At 32.2% G+C, this 22,162-nt stretch overlaps 1 protein-coding gene, 1 long non-coding RNA gene and 1 other non-coding gene across 4 annotated transcripts; 2 read left to right on the plus strand and 1 right to left on the minus strand.

Moving 5' to 3' along the window:
* Nucleotides 1-10,222: 10,222 nt before the first annotated feature.
* Nucleotides 10,223-10,296, plus strand: TRNAI-AAU (transfer RNA isoleucine (anticodon AAU)). Its single transcript has one exon. It is a non-coding gene; the product is annotated as a tRNA-Ile (tRNA).
* A 4,319-nt stretch (nt 10,297-14,615) lies between these two features.
* Nucleotides 14,616-16,256, plus strand: LOC110647668 (protein BIG GRAIN 1-like E). Its single transcript, XM_021801616.2, has one exon. It carries the CDS (start codon nt 14,937-14,939, stop codon nt 15,882-15,884), a length of 948 nt encoding a protein of 315 aa, XP_021657308.2. The 5' UTR covers nt 14,616-14,936; the 3' UTR covers nt 15,885-16,256.
* A 1,908-nt stretch (nt 16,257-18,164) lies between these two features.
* Nucleotides 18,165-20,026, minus strand: LOC110647669 (uncharacterized). 2 transcript variants are annotated; one of them, XR_002493428.2, is made up of 3 exons: nt 19,943-20,026; nt 19,393-19,594; nt 18,165-18,359 (listed from the first exon to the last, which is right to left on the minus strand). It is a non-coding gene; the product is annotated as an uncharacterized LOC110647669 (long non-coding RNA). The 2 variants fall into 2 exon arrangements; XR_009141398.1 differs by lacking the exon at nt 19,943-20,026 and having other exon boundaries at nt 19,393-19,718.
* Between the last annotated feature and the right edge of the window lie 2,136 nt (nt 20,027-22,162).

Consider the following 22,162-nt stretch of genomic DNA (forward strand, 5'->3'; position numbering starts at 1 on the left):
TTTAATTTATGTTAATTATTTTATTTCCTAATTTTAATTTGACATTTAGGTCAAAATTCACCTCTAGGAGTGAAAATGACCAAAATGCCCTTCATGGTGCTCATCGTGTTATTTTTATTATTTAAACCAATTAATAAATTTTCTAAATTTTATTTTATTTCTCAAAATTGTTCCTATATTTTTTTAATATTTATTTCATTAATTTATGCCTCTTCACTATAGTTTAAGTGTAATTCCAGACATCTTGACTGTCCAAACAGACATTAGTCGTCGAAACAGTAAAATGTATGGACTACCTACGGTGAGGGCGTTACAATCCTGGGAAGGCAAATGTAGTGGCTGACGCCCTAAGCAGGAAGTCCATGATGGCTTTAAGAGCATTGAATGATCGGTTGTCTTTAGCACAGGATGGGGTACTTGTGGCTGAGTTGCTTGTAAAGCCAAACTTGCTACAGCAAATACAAGAAGCACAGTTAAGGGATGAAAAGTTGCTAACTGTTATAGGCAGAACTCAAGGGGGGAAGGAGACTGACTCTGAGTTGAAAGGAGATGGATGCGTGTACTATAAAGGCAAAATATGTGTACCAAGAGATGAGGAACTGAAGAAGAATATCTTGAAAGAGGCACACAGTAGCTTCCATGCTATGCACCCAGGAAGTACCAAGATGTACCAAGACCTAAAAACACATTATTGGTGGCCTAGAATGAAGAAAGAGGTTGGTGATTTTGTGACTAGATGTTTGACATGCCAACAGGTTAAGGCTGAGCATTAGGCTCCATCAGAGTTATTGCAACCTATATCCATACCAGAGTGGAAATGGAACCGCATCACCATGGATTTTATGACTGGGCTACCATTGACGCAGAGGAAGCATGATACTATATGGGTGATTGTGGATAGATTGACAAAGTCAGCTCACTTCCTGCCAGTTAAAACCGACTAATCATTGGACAGATTAGCAGAAATTTACATAGATGAGATGGTCCGGCTACATGGAGTGCCAACATCTATCATATATGACCGAGACTCGAGATTTACTTCGAGATTTTGGAAGAGGCTACAGGAGTCTTTAGGCACTCGACTACACTTTAGTACGACTTTTCATCCACAGACGGATGGAAGTCAGAACGGGTGATTCAGGTAACCCTTAAAACCTAGTAAATTATTATATATGTTAAAAGACTACTAAAAATGACATGAATCACATGATAGGTATTGGAGGATATGTTGAGAAGCTGCATCATTGATTTTGAAGGAAGTTAGGAGAAGTATCTTCCTTTGCTAGAGTTTGCTTACAACAACAGCTACCAAGCCAACATAAAAATAGCCCCATATGAAGCATTGTATGGGAGGAGATGTAAAACTCCCTTAGGCTAGACAGAAATGGGTGAGGAGAAAGTAATGGGCCCAGATTTAGTGAGACAGACTGAGGAAAAAGTGAAACTCATCAGAGACAATTTGAAAGTTGCCTCGGACAGACAGAAGTCATATGCCGACCTGAGGAGAAAGGATATAGAGTATGAGGTTGGCAAGAAGGTGTTTCTTAAGGTAACACCTTTGAAGAAAGTGCTGAGATTTGGTAAGAAGGGTAAGTTGAGCCTTAGGTTTATTGGTCCATACGATGTCATTGAGCGTGTGGGTCCAGTAGCCTACAGGCTAGCTTTACCACTAAGCTGGACAAGATTCACAGTGTATTCCATGTGTCGATGCTCAGAAGATACCGATCAGATCCTTCACATGTCATTTCAGCAGAGGAGATAATTGTGCAACCTGATTTGACATATGAAGAAGAACCATTTAGAATCTTGGCATGGGAAGTGAAAGAACTAAAAAACAAGAGGATCTCACTGGTGAAAGTCTTGTGGAGACACCACAATACGGAAGAAGCGACATGAGAGAGTGAGGAGACAGTAGTTCCCTCAGCTCTTCACATCAGGTAAATTTCGAGGATAAAATTTCTATTAGAGGGGAAGAATTGTAACGCCCTCACCATAGGTAGTCCGTACATTTTACTGTTCTGACGACTAATGTCTGTTCGGACAGTCAAAATGTCTAGAACTACACCTAAACTATAGTGAGGAGGCATAAATTGAAGAAATAAATGTAAAGAAAATGTAGGAAAAATTTAGAGAATTTATTAATTGGTATAAAATAATAAAAATGACCCGATATGCATTATGAAGGGCATTTTGGTCATTTCACCCCCAGAAGTGAATTTTGACCTAAATGTCAAATTAAAATTTAGAGAATTAAATAATTAACATAAATTGAAATTTATGAAATAAATTAGGAAAATGAGAAGAGAAAAGAAAAACAAAAGAAAAGAAGGAGAAAAGAAAAGAAAAAAGCTTAGGAAAAATTCAAAAAAATAAAGTACAAAAATATAAATATAAATACACACTACAAGACAAGCTCCCACCCACTTCCATCTTCCACCTCCACTTCTTCTCTCTCTTTCCCCTTAAAGCCGGCACACCTCCTCCCCATTTCCTCCATTGTTGTCAAGCTTCCAAGCTTGATTTCCCAAGCTTTCACACACCAAAACCCATAGCCCACTTCACAAAAAATACTTTCCATACCCTAAGAAAGCTATAGATACAAAAAAGAAACAAAAAAATTGAAGTTTTGCAAGACACCTAAAAAGGTTAGTGCTTTAAACTTTTAATCTCTTCTTTAAGCATGAATATCATGCTAAATCAAGTGAAAATGTGCATGAAATAAAAAGAAAATCTTGAGGAAAGAACCCTTGAATTTTTGGCAGCCATGGAACTTGAAGTTTGTTGCTTTTAAGTGATAAAAAATGGTTCCATGAGAATCTGTGATGAGTTGAAATGTTTGGATGTTTGATTGTGTAGTGTTTGTGTAAATTTAAAACTTTGAAAACTAGGGTTTGTGTAAATGCTTGAGGACTTGGTGTAAATGCTTGAAATTGACCTATTGAGTTGAGATTGTTGCTTATAGAGGTGTATTGCATGCAAATTGAAGTAAGGAAGTTGGAGGAATTGAGATATTGGAAGTGTTCAATTTTCTGCAGGTTTGGACTCAATGAGTCTAGTGGGTTTCTTGACCCATAACTGAAAATGTGTGACTCTAATTGGTATAAGGCAAATTGGAGGTGAAATGAGACTCAAAATAGCCCATTTTTCATGCAGACATCCTGCCCAAATTTTGTCAAAATCATGACCAATTCTCTACCCAAACTCAGATGACCAAACACTGAAACCCAGAAAATGACCAAATGAATAGTATGTGTTCATTTGGTCATAACTCTCTCTATACTGGTCCAAATGACCTAAAATTTACATCAATGGAAAGCTTAGACATAGGGCTACACTTTTCATGAAGACCACTTGACCCAGTTTTGCCTTTAACCAAGTCAAATTGTTAGCATAATTTGGGTCACTAAAACTGCCAATCTAGAAATTGTCCAAAATACTGTTCCTTTGATATGCTTGACCAATTTTGGCAAAAATGCCATAACTTGGTCTCCAAAGCTGCAAATTGAGTGAAACTAGAGCCAAAAGTTTTATAAGACATAGCAAAACAATTTTTATGCTTTGACCAAGCTCTAGAAACCATTGCATCATAGGGAAAATATTAGCCAAAATTAGGAATTGAAATCTGAAAAATGTTAAGTTGAACCCAGAATGCCATTTGATACCTATGTGTTCATTTGACCATAACTCCCACTAGGAAATTCCATTTGAGATGTGCCAATATGATATGGAAACATGATACTTAGGGTTACAACATTGATTTAGACACCTTTGCCAAATTCTAAGTGTAAAGACCCTAAAAAGAGGGTCAAATATACTGCCCTGAAGTTTGGTTATTGCCTTTATAGGATTAAGAGTCCAGGTTAATACATTGACTATAACTCACTATACCAAGCTTGAAAATTTATGAAATCGTACCTAAGAGTCCCTATGACATAGAGGAACATATCTTGTGAAGGAACCTAAGTCTAAAAATGACCATAAAATGATCAAATGACTGGTCAAAATTTATTGACCAGGAATTGTAAATTCTGGACAACTTAGAGGCAAGGGGACCAGTTATAGTATTTTGACCATAACTTGAGTTCTATAACCCCAAATTCAATGACTCAAAACTAAAATTAAAGTTTAAACATAGAGGAGCAATTGTTATGAAGGAAGTGTAACCAAATAGACATCCTAACCTAGTCAAATTCCAAGATAAAGATAATACATCAAAATTAACCTAAATAAAGGTTCGTGGGAAAAATGCTATATATGATAATTAAAATACTTATAAGGCTAATTAAATATTAAAAATGATATGAATATGTAAATTGGGAGTAATGTCCTATTAATATGAAAATAATGGTACCACTGAACAGTACCAGAAAATAGTAACAGTGAATAGTGTTAAAATAATTAAAAATATTTAATTGCCCATAGTATACCTAAACTTATTTTTTTAGTTTGGATAAATTGGTATATCAATTAGAGACTACAGATAGCAGTACTGCCTATCGAGAAAATTATGAACTAACAAAATAAGTCTGGTATGATTGTTCTACAGCCTATATGCCTACATACTGGCCATTGTGCCTACTTTAATTCTGGCTTTACAAGCCTGACAGCGGGTCTTGTGCCTGACAGCTGGCCTTGTACCTAACAGATGTATACTGGATAGACATATGGCTATCTAACCAGTATACACCCGTGCATCCAGCTTTTATAATTTGTTATAGGTTTCTTGGACACTGATAAAAATTAATTAAAACTTAAAATATAATAAGTGATCATAAAAGATCTCGATAATGTTAATTATTTTCAAAGAGCAATAAAAATGTAAAAGACCCAGAAATTATGATTTGCAGATATTAATTCAATTGTTTAATTATTGTTATTATAAATTATACACCACTAAGCGTTATGCTTAGCGCGTTGGTTTTCCATCGTGTAGGTACTGAAAATCAGCAGCCGCCACAGTAGTGTTCGGATAAAGTTCCGACCAGATCTGCCATGGACCATAGTCACCTCACTAGTCTTTTGTATTTTGGTAGGACTCATATATAGACTAGTATTTTGGTTCATTATATCTAGTCATGATGTATTTCATTTTGGACTTGTAATTAAACTTTGAGATTGAAATGAAAACTTGTAATTTATTATCTATGAATTTTTATATGAATGCAATAGATGATATTTTTTTGAGATCTCATAAATAATTGTGAAAGTAATGGTACAATAGAATATGATATGAAAATGTGTGAAATGAATCTGGACATGTTAACAGGTTATTAGTGGAAAACCCGCCAGATGCCTAATAAAATAGGGAAGGCTCTGTCCGGGTCTCCACAGAAATAAGTTATAAAAAAAAAATTACATGTGGATTTCTACTTTTAAATGATATTAAATGGTTACAATAGATATGATAAAACATGATAGGGTGCTCCACAGCACCGAATGTGGCACTTCTTGCTCGGCTATACAGTAGATGGGTAAGGAGCGTCACATGACAGACGTATACTGGACAGACATATGGCTGTTTAACCAGTATACACCCATGCATCCAGCTTTTATAATTTGTTATAGGTTTCTTGGGCACTGATAAAAATTAATTATGACTTAAAATACAATAAGTAATCATAAAATATCCCGATAATGTTAATTATTTCCAAAGAGCAATAAAAATGTAAAAGACCCCGAAATCATGATTTACATATATTAATTCAATTGTTTAATTATTGTTATTATAAATTATGCACCACTAAGCGTTATGCTTAGCGCGTTGATTTTCCATCGCGTAGGTACTGAAGATCAACAGCCGCCACAGTAGTGTTTGGACAGAGTTCCGACCAGATCTGCCACCAACCAGAGTCACCTCACCAGTCTTTTGTATTTTGATAGGGCCCATGTATAGACTAGTATTTTGGTTCATTATGTCTAGTCATGATGTATTTCATTTGGACTTATAATTAAACTTGAGATTGAAATGAAAACCTGTAATTTATTATCTATGAATTTCCATATGAATGCAATAGATGATACTTCATTTTGAGATCTCATAAATAGTTGTGAATGATATGATAAAAGAGAATATGATAGGAAAATGTGTGAAATGAACATGAACATGTTAACAGGTGATTAGTGAAAACCTGCCAGATGCTAATAAAACAGGGGAGGCTCTGTCCGAGTTTCCACAGAAATAAGATATAAAAAAAAAAAAAAATTCAACACATAAATTACCTGATTTAAATGACATTAAAAATTACAATAGACATGACAAGACAAGATAGGGTGCTTCGAAACCGAATGTGGCACTTCTTGCTCGGCTATACAGCAGACGGGTAAGGGGCGTCACAAATACAATCCAATAGTGTGGCTTATACTTTGTTCAAATAAATATATTTAGAATTTAAATCTTAAAATTTCATCTCTCATCCTTTCTAAATAAATGTTCCAGTTGGAAGGATAAGCAAAGTGTATGATTTAATTTCATCATTAATTATCAGGTGTTTGTCCCCTAATCTGATTTCATTCAATGACAGCAAGCATATCACCGACATGATAGATTTATATTTGAATCACACTCCTCCAACTCTCTTACTCAAAAATAAAAATTATTGGGCAACTCATAAAGTATTTAATTTCTTGGCTACATTTTTTTTTCTTCCTATTTTCATTCCTTTCTCTTTTTGCACTTAACTAAACTTAGAATTAGTTTTTCTTTAGAAAATTTATCTCTTTAAACTAGAAATAAAATATAAATTTGAAGCACAAATACTCATGTTGCTCCATTTTTTTATATAAACAAATTCAACATAAATCATTTATAAAAAAAAAAATTATTATTATTATCTCAATTTCAAAGGTGTGACTGTGTCAACAAAATATTTAATTTGACCAATGGATAGAAAATAAGCTCCACTCAATGATTATCTGTTTGACTTCATGATTTTTTTACAAGTTTAATCTAATAATTTTTAAATTTTAACCTCATTTAAATGTTTAAACCTATTATTCCAGCATGCCTCTTTCTTTTGTTATCTTTCCTTCCCTTTCCAAATTATCCTCTATTCATAATATGTTCCCCTTTCTCCGTGCATGAGAATGACATTTTACTTTATTTAAAAAAAAAAAATTATGAGCTTTCTTTTTGGAAATTTTGGTGATGCAATTTGTGGAAATTTATTAGTAAATTTTAAAATCTAGTTTATTTATTGGTGTTAAGAGTTGTGGAGTTGGAGTTCATGTTTTTTAGCACGATGGGGCATTGGCAGTGATTGTGATTGCAGTTGCGGTTGTGGAGATATTTGTGGCGGCCGCGGTGGTGGTGGTTGTTGTTGTGAGGGAAGAGGAATATTCTTTTTAAGAAGGAGGGTTTAGAGTGGTGTTAAAAGAGAGATCGGTAATTTGAGAGAGGAAACAAATTTAACTTTTTGTTTTTCCTCTTTGGTTTTTAGTCATGTGATGAAAGAGAGTTTAAAATAGAAAATATCATGGGAAATTTTTTACTCATATCAATCTATCATAGATTCAAAATATAAATATATGAGATCTATATATTTAATAGGTGAATCCCATTTTATATTTTGTATTTTGAATCTATAATAAACTAGATTTAAAAAAAATCTAAATATCAATTAATTATGTTTTATTACATCAAGTTTGCCATTTCATTATTGTACAAGGGATAATATTAGAGAAGTTTTGTATTATAAATTAAAATTTAGAGAGATGATATCATTTTAAAGATTAAAATTGAGAAACAACAAATGAAATTTATATTGTTAGTGTAAGATATCAAATAAAAATTAAACTATAAAAGATGAGTTTTGTTTTTTCTTTTTTTTTTAAATTTGGATCTATAAGGTACATAATTTATCCTATCTTTATATCAAGAAAATAAACTTTACATGATGTGAAAGTTTATCAATAATATCATTTGACAAAACAAACAATACTTCTCAAATTAATTAAGACATGACTACAATCTTGTTATCAAACACTTTTGCCTTAAAATAACTTAACTTCTCTTCCCAAATAAGATTAGACAGATAACTTTGCTTCCCATTTCATGTTGCCATTCACATCCCATCTTATTCCAAAATGAATCCAAAAAATATATTTGGAGAAGAAAGCTCCATTATGAATAAATTAAAGACACTAAATAGTTCAATATATATACACCAAAGAGTATATTGTCCAAATTGACCAAGCAAGAAGCAAGGTAAGTCACTTCATCACATACATCCATCAATAAATTAATTAACCTTATGGACTTGAGAGGAAACTATTGTAAGAGTCTCTATGAAGTTTTGGATGGAAGCTATAGATATTATTCTACAAGTGACACATGCATTTGCATTTATGTCCATTTATTTTATGCTCCCATCACAAAGTTGGGATGTGACTCACTAGGATACAAGAATGGTTATCCCTAAAGTGCACCACATGGCTTCCACAAAATGTATGCTTCATGAGGAATAACTTCTACCACTTATGCAAGAGTGAGTTTTTTTTTTTCTTTTTTTTCTTTTTAAATTCTTATTATTAAGTCAAATATATGAAATGAGTTGATATAGCTTACAAAATATTCCTTTTTTTTTATCTTTATATACCTCAAAATATAAAAGTGGAGAATGTTAAAGATATAAAATTATTTTAAAAAATTTTATTTATAAATTTTAATTTTTAAATTGAATGCCTTTTTAACATATTATTAAAATTTCTCAAACTAAAATTTTAAAAATTTGTATCTTAATTGTCTTTATTTATTAACTAAAAATTTCAACACAAAATAAAGTTAGCTTTGCATTTAATTATTTAAGCTTAATGAATTTTTATATATTAGAACATTTATCTAGAAGTTGTAATCAACAACAGAATTTATAAACTTGGTATCACTATAAGAATCACGCAATTTAGTAAAGGATTTAATTTAATGATAAATATAAATAAATTTTTAACAAATATTATAAGAAAATGAGAAATTGTATAATTTATCAACAAATTCTAAAATTCATTGTTAAATTACTAATGAAATTATTAAATTTAGCAATGGAAAAACTCATTGCTAAATTGTAAACTTCTTATGGTGTATGTATATATGGAGTTAGATTCATTAAGTGATGCATTTACTTCACCAATGAAATTAACAAATATAATATAATAAATGCAATTCTCTTCCAAATGATCTCATGATTCATTCATGCATGCAAACAATTTTAATTTCCTATCGCATATGGAAGGTTAATATTGTGTCACTCTCATGCAGTCATCATGCATATAAACAGGGAAACCTAGCAGTAAATTGACTAGCAAACGCCAACTTTCGATACGTTAGAGCATAAACGAATCCAGATGATGGAAACCAGACTAAGATTTTAGAAGTTGACATGATGCACTGGAAACACCATATTTAATTGGTAAAATTGCACAAAAACATATAATTAAAAATAGAATTTTTCTTGGATCATTCTATTTAATTTTTTTCAATTATAAGAAAGTTGCCAATTGAAAGATCTTCGTGAGAGTAAATCAAATAAAATTATCCAAATTAATTAATTTCCTCAAATAAGTTTATATTTAAAAATTAAAGACGTTATTGTATTTTAATCATTTTTTTTTCTTATAAATTCAAATTAAGTTAGAAGGTGAATGAGTAGGAGAAGAGGCTGACTTACTAATACATTTTTTAGTAATTAATCTCTCTAAATAATCAATATTAATATTGAGTTCTCATAACAGAGATGTTTTGAAAATTTTCATTTGTCTTGGAAAGAAAATAAATAAATAAATAAGAACAATTCAAAAGGCAATGAGCCCAACTAGAGTCCATTTGGTGGATATATAGCCACATGAATATCTTATTGAAAATGTGTAAGCAATGCACAGGTAATAAGCATTTGCTCCCCATTCAATTCCAATAGCTATATTAGTTTTTTAAATTTGTGTTTTTTTTTGTTTAATTCCCTTTGAACAAATATATAGTTGGGACATTTTAAAAGATAAAAAAAAAAAAAAAAATAGTTAAATTGATATTAAAAAAAATCATGAATTTTTTTGCTCTAAAAACAAATATTGTTTAACTTTGATATTACAAACTTAAGATTCTAAAATGCTCCATTGAATTTTCTCTTTTTATCTAAATTTTAATTTTAGTGCATATATATTCATTAATTTTCAGCTGGGCTTAAGCAATTAATGATCAGAAGCATATTTCACAATTAAGTCTTAAAAAATCAATGGCCTATTAGCTCAGTTGGTTAGAACGTCGTGCTAATAACGCGAAGGTCGCAGGTTCGAGACCTGCATGGGCCAAAATCTATTATCGCTTAACTTTTAGTGGGCTTGCATTTCCAATGAAAAATAACTTGTAAAAAAAATTCATCTTTTATCTTTCCATCTCTCTTTCATCACATTAATTTTATTTTTTATTGTATTAAATAAAAAAATTTTAATTAATACATTCAATATATGTGTACTCTTATTCATAATAATGTAAATTTTATTTTTTATAATTAAAAAAGAAATCATTAATTTTATTATATATTAAATTTAAATTAAAAAATTGTATAATATAAACTGAAATTGGGGGAGATGTGGTTGTGAATATTAAAGTTTAAAACAACGGGTGAAATTTGGGCTTATTTTGAGGAGTGACTAACCCAAATTGGTGAAAAATCACGAAGGACAGTTAAAGAAGAAATGATGAGATTTGTGAGTTAATGGCTGAGATGTATTCACCTCATCTCTGCCATTTTCATCATGACTTCCATGAAGGAAACATGGAAGAATTTCTTTTCTTTTTTCTTCATCAATCTTGTCCATTTTTTTTTTAATAAGCATAAAAAAAAAAATCTTGTTCATTACTTCCTTTTCTCAATTGCATTAGTATATCATGTGCGCATATAAGGAAAAATAGAAATCATCAACTTTTCTTATGCATCAATTTAGCAGGAAGAAACTATTCCTCTCATTGAATCATTCTATTCAAGAACATCTTCATAACTTTTTGTACCAAAAGCTCCACCACCTATACATTTCAATGAAGTTGATTTCATTTGCATAGCTGTATCCAATTAAATGAAATGTTCAATGCCTTTGCAAGACGACGTGCAAGGACAAATGAAGATATTCCGAATCCTTTTAAAGTTATATTCACTATTATTTGTATTCATTCTGAATGCTGCTCAAGTTTATCCACCATTACTTGTAGTTACGGTGAGAACAAAACTATATGTAAGTAGGGGGGTCTAGGTTCAATAAAGGTTACCCTTTCTTGAAGAGACCTCAGTTGGAGGTTATAATAAGGCAAACCATGTGTAGCCAGAGTGACCAAGTTTTTGGAGAGCTTTGCTTTATGTAAATCAAAGCGTCAAATCATCATGCAGGATTTGGGTAGCACAATGATTGTTACTGCAGAATGATTTTTAGTCATCTCTAACATTAGATAATTTCCAACTTTCGATCAAAGCTCAATCCGGTATAGTATATGATTCTGGTTTGATTTGAAATTTGTCTAAAAATTAAAATCAAACTAAAAAGATTTTAATATAGTTTCGATTCAATTTATTGTTTTGATTTCAATTCAATAAAATTCTCAGTTCTTTGATTTTAATTCAATTTAATTCGATACGATTCTAGTTCAATTATCGATTCTTGAAACAATTTTATATAATATTTTTTAAAAAAGTAATATTTGAATTAACATTTAAATTTTAAATTTGATTATTAATATATAATATATTATATTATATTATTTTTTTAACTATTTCTAAATTATATAATTCTTAACTATAATGTGCATATATAATTTAAGATTAAATATATTATATAATATAATAGCATAAATATATTATATAATATATATTTTAACTATTTATTAATTCTGTAAAATTTAACTATAAGATACAAATATAATTATGAATATATATAGTATAATAATATATTTATAATTAAAAATTATAAGGTAGTTTAATGTATTTATAATTAAAATTATTTTAAAATGCAAGAAATAAAATATATATATATATGTATAAATTTAATTCTCAATTCAATTTTTATTATAGTTTCGATTCGATTTGATTCTAAATAGAGAATTAAAATCGAATCAAAGTATTAAAATAACTTTAATTCAGTATAGTTCCTATCAGTTCAATATAGTTCCTATCGGTTAAATATAGTTCTTCGATTCGATTGGAAACTCTCAAAAATGGTGCCCAGTCCTACAATCCAGCATAGCAAAATCATCTTCTTATCTTCTCTTCTTTCTCTCCATTAACGAAACCTGGCTTTTTCAAAAACCAAAAACTGTGATTGAAATCTAGCAATCAGAATCATGGCTATTATTTGGGAGAGCCTAGGAGACACTTGAGGGCCATATGTGCCCATATTGTCTCAGCTGAAGGATACAAGAGTGGGTCCTATGGGGCTAAAACTAGCTCAAGCATGATTAGTTAGGGCGTCCATAAGCAAGGGTTGGGTCAGCATCTTGAGCAAAAACACTGATAAGATCCAGTTGAAGCCTGTAGTTTCCTATCACTGACAAGTCTACACCACATCAACTTTTATTTAATTTCCATTAAAATGTTTCTAAGTGAAGAAGAGACGCAAAGCAACGCAATGCAAGGCAAGGCCTTTAACTAAGGGCAAGAGATGGGACTGATGAAGGAAGCATGACCATGGAAGGTAACTTTTGGAACTCATGGTGGATAATAAAAGAAAGCAACTAAACATAAAAAATGTATCTATCCAATATTATATCCAAATTGGCAAGAGGGGATGAAGATTTTAGCTAAGATGAGTAGCCACAACAATTTCTCGTTGGCCAATCCCACTATGCTAATCCTAACAAGTGGCCTATCAGGCCTAATACATGTAGACACAATTCAATCTGGCTTAGTGTAGGCCCTTCATGGATCTCAGATTTGAGGCACATTCTAAACGTGGTTAAATATGTTTTGATCCTTCTATATCATATAATTTGTGTTCATAACTAGTTTGGAATCTTTGCTATCACAATAATCTTCTGCTTCCATTGAGTAACCCACCTTAAACTGATCAATCACAAGAAGAAAAGCTTTGGAGATTAGGCTTTTGGTCCAGGCCTGCCTAATAAGGCCCATGGCCCATGTGAACGCCAAAGCTCTACAAAGGAAAATTTGAAACCCTAGCTTGCTATGGTTAACAGTGAGTGCCCACCTAAGCAAATCAGAATGAAACAATAAGTCTCTCAAAAATTGCATTCTGTGGCCTTTAAAGCCTTTGCCATAACCAAGTACTTGACAGAAAGATTGTTACAGATTTTGTCATGGATAAAGACAGTAAGAAATTGGATTTTGTTGAGGCAAATTGTGGTGGCAAGTGGTTCAGGCAAGGATTAGAAAAGGGACCATTCTACTTCCCTTAAATATGGCATTCAATGCCTAAAATTGACAACACCTTATGATCTTGAAGCAACTGTCATCATCTAACTCAATTTGCCTATTTCTTTTGGCCCTTCTTTTAGGTTCATAAATCTTAAATTAATAATGTTGGTGATCAATACGCATTACCCATCGGCACACATGTGCGATCTTCCCCATAGGGACGATGCCAGTATGGACGCAACCTCTGTCTGTCCCCCTCGAACACCAAGGGATGGGTCAATGGACCGAACGTACAGATTATAAGCTTCTAATCTAAAAGCAAGAAAAGTTTGTTTGCAATTCCTGTACATGTATGTATAATTCTTTAGGCTTGGAAAAAAAGTTCCTTAACAATATTTCTTCCTTAACAATATTTCTTTCCCTTTATTGGTGGGACTTGAAAGAAAATTATACTTATTTTTCCCCCCCTTCAAGTGTAAATAGAACCCATGACAGTGACTGATCATGGAGGGATCGTGAAGAAAAAAAGAAAGCACTAGGGTTTACTGATAAGGACATCGTAAAAGGGCACTTGAATTCCAAAATCACAAAGTAGGGAAATTATGCTTTTTGGAATTGGTTGGAGTGGGTTCATAATTTTTATTTTGTTTTTATGATATTTATATTTTTTAGCACTTGAAATTAAAATATTTCATTTGACGACTAGAATTTAAATATAGTGTATATATCTTGTATTCTTATCGACATGATTAAAAAAAATAATAATAAATAATAATATGCAAGAAAAATGATTTCTTCTCCAAAGAGTCCAAACATTATAATACCTTAAACGTAGAGCCAATGAGCAGTGGGTTATCATCTAACCCCTACCCCCTTAACTTGATAGCTCTATCAAAAGACTCGAACCCAAAAAACCCAAAAGAAGAGACAACCATATATTATTAGGCCATATATATAGTTTATTTACGTCAGTTAGTCAAAATATGTTTACATTAGATATTAACTAATTAAGACTTCAAATAATTAAAGAGTGACTTCCAAGGTCTCAAAAGAATGGGAGGATCTACCTAATTCTTTAACTCCATAATGATGAGACACACATGTATAAATATAAGCAAAGGTGAGCTTGTAGGATACGTCCATGGCCTCATAGCCAACATCCACTCGAAAGCTAATCCCACTAAAATAGAAAAGAACCCTAGAATCCAAGGAAGCACAGGACCTTGCCCCCCACCATCCCCAACAAAACCTCTAGTTTTCACAGTATGAGAAGGACAAAAAGCATGTTTTTCATGTACCCACTCCTCTTCTATGAACTATAAAGCACAAAATTCACAAAAATGTGAGTCTCTCCAAAAACACTCTTCATCATATAATATCATAGACAGTGCAATGAAACTGATTATTATAAAGCCAACCCTCCCACCACTCTCAATCATTTCAAAACCATTCCCTCCACAATCTCACTAGCTCTCCCTTTATACTTCCTTTCTCTCATAGTTCTCTTCCAATAAAACATCTTACACACTTTTGACATAACTTCCAAATAGAACTTTCACACCACATAACAGAAGCTTTCAAGTTTCAACCATGTCCATTACAGGACTCTCAGAAACATCTAAACTTAGCAAGAAATCGTTTCATTGCAGAAACGATTCTGACGAGCTTGATGTGTTTGAGGCATCAAGGTATTTCTCGGGATACAATGAAGTTGTGGGCTATAATGGTGCAACTTATACACAAAAAGTCATGAGAGAAGATCATAGACATCCTTGGAGAGGAGGAAGAATGAGTTTAGACGTACCGATGAGAAATCCACTACCTCAGCAGTCTCTCACAGTGGAAAAGCAAATACTGAAAGAGAAGAAATGTAAGCAACCAAACTCTCCAGGTGGTAGACTAGCTAGCTTCTTGAATTCTCTCTTCAACCAAACCAGCTCTAAAAAGAAGAAATCAAAGTCTGCCACACAATCAATGAAAGATGAGGATGAAAGCCCCAGTGGAAGAAGGAAAATGAGGAGCAGCATTAGTCATTTTCGAAGCTCAAGCACTTCTGATACAAAATCTTTGTGTTCTGGCTTTGGAACACCCCCTCCTTATGGACACACTCCTACAAAGAGCCGCAAGGACTTTAGAAGCTATTCAGATCACAAACAAGTACTTTCCTTGTCAAAACACAATGAAAATGTGAAAGCTATAACCATTCACAATGAGGTATTGCACGAGAAAAGGAACACAGATTTATCATGGTTGGATGAGAAACTTAAATACAGTGATGGATTTTCTGACAAAACCAAGAGCCTTGGTCATCAATATTTAGAGAAAGATAGGAAGTGGGTTGATCAGTATCCGCCAGAAAGGAAGGAATTTAGAAAGTTCGATGAGGTAGATGATGGGGCTGAGAGTGATTCAAGTTCTGATTTGTTTGAGTTGCAAAACTATGACTTGGGCATCTATTCAAGTGGTCTGCCTGTGTATGAGACAACACATATGGATAGCATCAAAAGGGGAGCACCAATTTCCAATGGCACCCTCTGAGAATATACATTTTCCGTTGTTGATGTGTTCTTTGTTGTTGTTACTATTAGAAGCTGTGAGAAGAACATTGATGTCCTAGATTTTGCAATATTTTACTATGGCTATCTGCTTTCCATGCTACTTCTCTATATGTACAGTATGTAATGTTTATGTAATGTTTCTTTGTCTTTCCTTTTTCTCTACTTTTTGGTTTTTGGGGCTAGATTGCAAGAACAGTAAAAGTCTACCATTGGATTGTCTTGCTTAGATTGTGGCATGATTATTGATTTTTCCACTAAATTGATAGAGATGCAAAAGCATTATCAACCCATGTGGATTACATCTTTTGATCTTTTGACCTTGTACAAGAAGCAATAATAGATTGCACTTAAATTTCCTCCTACCTAAGTGTTGTGTGCGAGGACAGAGCAGGTCTACTTTTGACCCTCCCCCCCAACTCCCTTCCTTTCTTTTTTTTTTTTTTTTATTCCCTTTGGAGGAGGAAAAAATTATTGGGAAAAATGGACATTCATCATTCATGGAAGGCATATATAAAGTTTTCATGCATGGGATGATCATAGCCATCCAACCTATTTGTTAGGAAAGTTTTACGGAGTTTTTCATTCCCAACATTAACTTGCCAGAAGCTTAACAAAGTTGAAGAGTTAGGCAGTCTATTTCATCATCCGTTAATTGCATGCAAGGAAATACAGTAGATGATTGAAGCAGGAAGAAGAAGTTTGGAATCTGTAGGATTTATGCACGAAACTAGAATTGATTATCTACACGAAATGGAATTTGGAAATCTAAAAGTATCAAAGCTGAGCTGTACGGAAAATATATCCTCCCAATATTTCACTTTTATTAGCAAAACTCAAATTATTAGGAGGTTGATGATAATAACGTGTGCATTCTGTCTAATCACATGATCCACATAGAAAGGCATGCAAGTGCCATACTATTTTCGCGCCATTAGTGACATAATCAAGACAAAACCAAATGGGGCCCATTCAATATTACAATATTAATTTTGATTAAACTAATCACAACTTTTGAAGCTATACATTGATTATGGCAAAAAGGAAATGCTATGTGGTGGGTGATAAAATCATATATGCATTGCTTGAACAAATGGTATAGCCCTAAAGATTTCCTTTAATACCCTATGAATGACATATTATATACAGTTTTAGAGAGATTGACAAGAGACCGCATCAGTCATTTCCTCTTTTGTATAACATGATAGACACCTAACCAACATGTTCCTAACTAATTTTGTGTTCTGGCTGCTTAATTGTGTTTCAAGATTAAAATGAAATATGAACCAAACACTTAATATGTTCTTCAGTTTTTCAGACAAAAAAGCCAAGGCCAAACCAAGGCCTTGGAGAAGGATGGGTCCCTATATATATGCAACACATTTAATGATGGATTTTCCTACAGCACAGACTACTTCATATAGTATGCATTGCCAAATGTGCAGGCTGGGAGTCAGTGCGCATGTGAACACCCATGCATATGCATAAAGCTTTAAGCTTGGATCAACAGAGTGATCATGAACACTAGCGATAGCATTTAGAAAGAATGAGACACAAATGATGCAGAGAGCACCAGAAAGTCTATAAGAAGGCATGATACAAGCAAATGATGCACAGGGCACCAAAGGGGGTCATGTAATGTAAAGCATGTCACAAGTGGGTGGAGGGCCCAAACGTGGGCATCAGAAGGTTGATACACACATATATAGATGGTGACCAGATAATCTTTCTTGTGGACAATCAAATCTGCCATCCTTTTATTAAAGTAGGAATATAAAAAATCACATATCCTTGTTGTGATCACAAATTGCTTCTTTTATACACATTATTATATATGGCCCTAGTCCCTACACAACTGTCTCAAAGAAAATACTTGGGCTGGTTTAGGGACAACACTAACATACTCTAACTTGAGGGAAATAAAGAATCTGTTGAATTTACCTACGTAAAAGAGCTTGCAGATACCAGGTCTCCTATACCAATTAAAAAAATGAATGTTGCTTATTTTACCTGGAAAACTAGTAGACTATATTCAAAATTATGATCATTTATACCAGGCAATAAGTTAGTTGATAAATAATAATGGTAATCCTAGAAACCATCTCAGCATCTCATTAAGAGCAATAAACATTTAGAGGTGTAAAGAAAAGATATCTAATTAAGAAGCATGTAAAAAAGAAGTGACATCATTCATTTTGTAAGAATGAAATTCAAGTCACAGATAAGCATGAAAATCAATAAATTGATTCCATAAAAGGGTGAGGACCACTTAATGCAAGCTATCTATTAAAAATTGAAAACCAGAAGTAAACAATTACATCACAGCACAATACGTTTATGCTCAAATGTATTTTAATATAAAAAAAATAACTGAACTTGCATTAACGAAACTAGATGAAAGGTTACAGAAGAATTAGCCTTCATCTTGTAAATCCCTTCTATATATGATGCTTATAACCTATGAAAACGGAAATAATAATCAAATCTCAGAACAGAATGATTCTGCATCAAAGCGATCTTCAAACCACACTTCAAAAATTGATGTCTGTAACGACTAACAAGCTACAAAATGTGTGCTCAGCCACTTTGTAAGCTATTCAGGCCTAAATTTTCCAATTATATATCCATTATTATTATATATTGCCAATACTGTGTTTACCATAGGGCACCATCTGGTTTTAGGTTCAAGTTGATGCTGCATAGACCTCTAATAAATTTCTTTTTTCAGACATCAAAAAATGATCGTGTGATTGCTGTCAATTATCAATTATGTGATTAGGAAGTCATTTAAGCCATAATGTTCAATCCAATTGAACGGGTCATAACTAAAGAAAACTTGCCCCTAGGGCCTTGTAATGTTTTTTGCAATTCAACCCAAAAAAAAAAAAAAAAACTGCTTCTTCCACCGCCCTCAGAGCTCCTGCTGCTAAAAGCTTCTGTTTGTGATTGTTTGGCTTCCTAGTCTATGCAAAATAGCATACCAGCACCCTAAGCTCAGAGCATTATTAAGATGCATCTAAAACTTAATTGATCCTTGCATTGTAATGAGTGATTCAATTCAATTCCTGCTGCAAAGTTCTGATTCATATTTCATAAGAAATTTAGGCTACAAAAACCAGTAACAATTAGATTTCCTTCAAGTATTAAGCCTTCAAATTATGTGTTTGTGTTGCGGTCATGATTGTTTGTGACCCCATTACCCAAACTCCAAAAATGGAAGTATGCCGTTAAGAGGATCAACAAATTCCAAATCCCACCATAACCCAAATTTCAACCAATTAATTTACGCATTGATTGCCCTCTTACCATCCAGACTACGAATTCAAGATTCTGAGTACCATATCACACCTAACAACGTTCTAGCAAATAAATTCTTTTCCAAGAACCTCTAATTGTTAAAAGTAAATAAATAATCAAGCCAAAAAAACATTTTACCTGCAAACTGCAAAGGAAGATGAAGATAGAAAAGGAAGAGAGCTATAATAGCTTACCTCATGACGACAAGAATTGTTCACATATACCAATTTACTTCCATCACAAATCGAATTTTCTCTGTGCTCCATTACAAGAAGCGAGCCCGCTAATCAAGCTACCAACTTGCAGAATTCAGGTTCCTTCTCCTCCGAACTTCGAGCAATTGGCGCTTGATTGTGTTTTCAAAGTGAGTGGGCTGCAGAATTTGGGCATAAATTACTGTACCATACAAGAATAACAGCCTTGATTCAGTCCATTTCTTACAATTGATAGCACAATTTTTTTTTTTTTTTAATTTTACCTATAATTTAGCAGCTGCGGAAAATTTCTAAATAATCGATATTAAAAAAAAAAAAGCAAGAGGGAATGAGACTTTTAATTTGGTGCATATGAAAATCTCTTTTCTTACAATTGATAGCTCAAATTTTTTTATCTTAGACCTTAATGAAATTATTTAATAAACAATTGAATCATTTAATTAAGAATTTGAATCATTCTTAAAAAAAAAAATCCAATAAAAAGATAAATTAATGGGAAATAAAACCACAACTTGCCATTATCACTCACAAAGCATTGTTAAGGCCCTTTGAATTTTACAGAATCGTTTATGAACTTTAATTTGGTGCATTTGGAAATCTCGTTTTACTTGAGATACTCAGCTTACAGGCTAAGTCACCTGCTAGGCTGCTACCAGTCCTAGGGATTTCTGCGGTTGTTGAGTCATCTGCTACTAGTCCTAAGGTTTTCTGTGTTTAGGCCTTCGGCCTTTGTTAGTTGGTCTAGGTTGATGTTGCTTAGGTAGGCTTTTGTTGTCAGTTGGGCTGCAACACCTCTTCCTTAATCTAATGAATTTTCTTGCAATAATAAGCATGGATTAAAAAAGATGATAATTATTATTTTTATAATTTTTAATTTTTTTAATATTATTTAGATAATTAAAAGGATTAAATTAATTTTTTTACTTTATTAAGATTTATACCCTTTAAAAATTAAGTTAATAATCACTCTCTTTAAAAAATTAATTTTTGAGGGGTTAAATGTTAATCTTAAAAGAGCTAAATTAATAATCATTTTCTTTAAAAGTTAAAACTTATAAAAATAATATTTAACTTTTAATTTTTTAATCTTATATTAAACACATTCTAAATATTAAAAATTACAAAAATAATATTTAACTTGTAAATTTTATTTATTTTATAAAAATAACTTGTATATGAAAAATATTTCATAAAAAAATATTTTCTAAAAAATTATTTTTTATAAAAATATTTTTTATTATTTGGTTATAATATTAAATTAATATTATATATTTATTTTATTTATGTATAAGTATTTTTAATTTTAATAAAATTATTAAAATTTTAAAAATAAAAAATAATTTTTTTAAAAAAAATTATTTTCTTTAAAAATAATTTTATTTTTTTAATTTAAAATATATTTTTAATAATAAATTTTCTTAATATTTAAATATTAAAAAAATATTTTTTAACAAAATACTTTACCTGAAATAAATATAACTTTAATTTTTTAACTTTTTACAAAATGTAATTAGGGCACTCATTATGAGGAGGAAAGAAAAAGGTATAATTGGAGTCACTTTCCTAAGCTATTGAACATTTGAACATTAAATGAGTATCACTTTCAGAAAATAAAATCAATAATTTAAAAAAAAATTAAAATCAATAATTAATACTAAAAAAAGATACCTAGAGATGCAGCCAAAATTCCAACGACAAATGTAAGCATAGGGGTGGTCGATTTTCAGCCATTAGCCATCCAATTGATCATATATATATATATATAGGTTTCGTTTTCCTAGCCTCAGTGCGGCCACGCAAGCTCCCTTGAATGTGGCTCGCCCCATATTCAAATGATGCCAAAAATTATGTTGTCTTTTCCTAAGTAAATATAAATTATTATAATTATATTTTAAATAAAAATTATGAGTTTAAAGAATAGACATTCATTAAAAATGATAAGGCCTGCAAGAAATTCATGTTCCATTAAAAAATTCGTATGTATAAAAGTACAAATAAAAAGTTACACAAAATTATTTAAAAAATTTATCTCTCTCCAAACTTGCAGAGAGATTATTCTTTCGTTTTTTTTTTTTATTTCAAAATGGATATATCATTGAAGATAAATCATAGATATATACTCTAACTTATCTCCATTTTCCAAAATAGTTCATTACCAAACCCAGTTCAAAAAATAAAGGCTGAAAACATAAAACACGGAATCAAGCTCGAGGACTAAGCACATAAGTAGGGATTAGAAATCCTAACCTAGAAGCCATCACTAAAAGAGGCCGTCGCCTACCTCAGGGGAAACCAACTGACTACATCAGGATGAAGGACATAGCATATGACAAGCACTGGTGCAGGGAAGTTGCATCAAAATCGATAGCATGCAGACCACCTAGCCATGAAGAACGAAGCCTCCAATCATAACAACCAGAACCCAAGCTTTATTGGTAGAAATTATTTTAGCTAAAACGTTGTTGAACCACAAAGATGCCGGACGAGCTGGGATACAGGCATGGCAAAGTTTGGCATCTCATTCTCATATAGCCAGGAATCGGAGATCCGCTTAGACCCTCCTCCTTGAGATTGCCAACCACACAGGGAAGACCCTCAGATGAAGTTACTTGAATTCTTTAGATCATCTCAACAAAAATCCTCACACACAAAGGACACTTGATCTGCCCCATAATAAAACAAAGCTGTAATGACCCAACCAAGGAGTTGTTACCGGTGCTAGGAATCAGGTTAGCTTAAAACTATTAGA

The sequence above is a fragment of the Hevea brasiliensis genome, chromosome 2, assembly GCF_030052815.1.
Source record: "Hevea brasiliensis isolate MT/VB/25A 57/8 chromosome 2, ASM3005281v1, whole genome shotgun sequence".
NCBI classification, from domain to species: Eukaryota; Viridiplantae; Streptophyta; class Magnoliopsida; order Malpighiales; family Euphorbiaceae; genus Hevea; species Hevea brasiliensis.

Excerpts from the sequence above, each read along its gene's own strand:
- LOC110647668 (XM_021801616.2), top strand. The coding sequence starts at position 14,937 with ATGTCCATTACAGGACTCTCAGAAACATCTAAACTTAGCAAGAAATCG.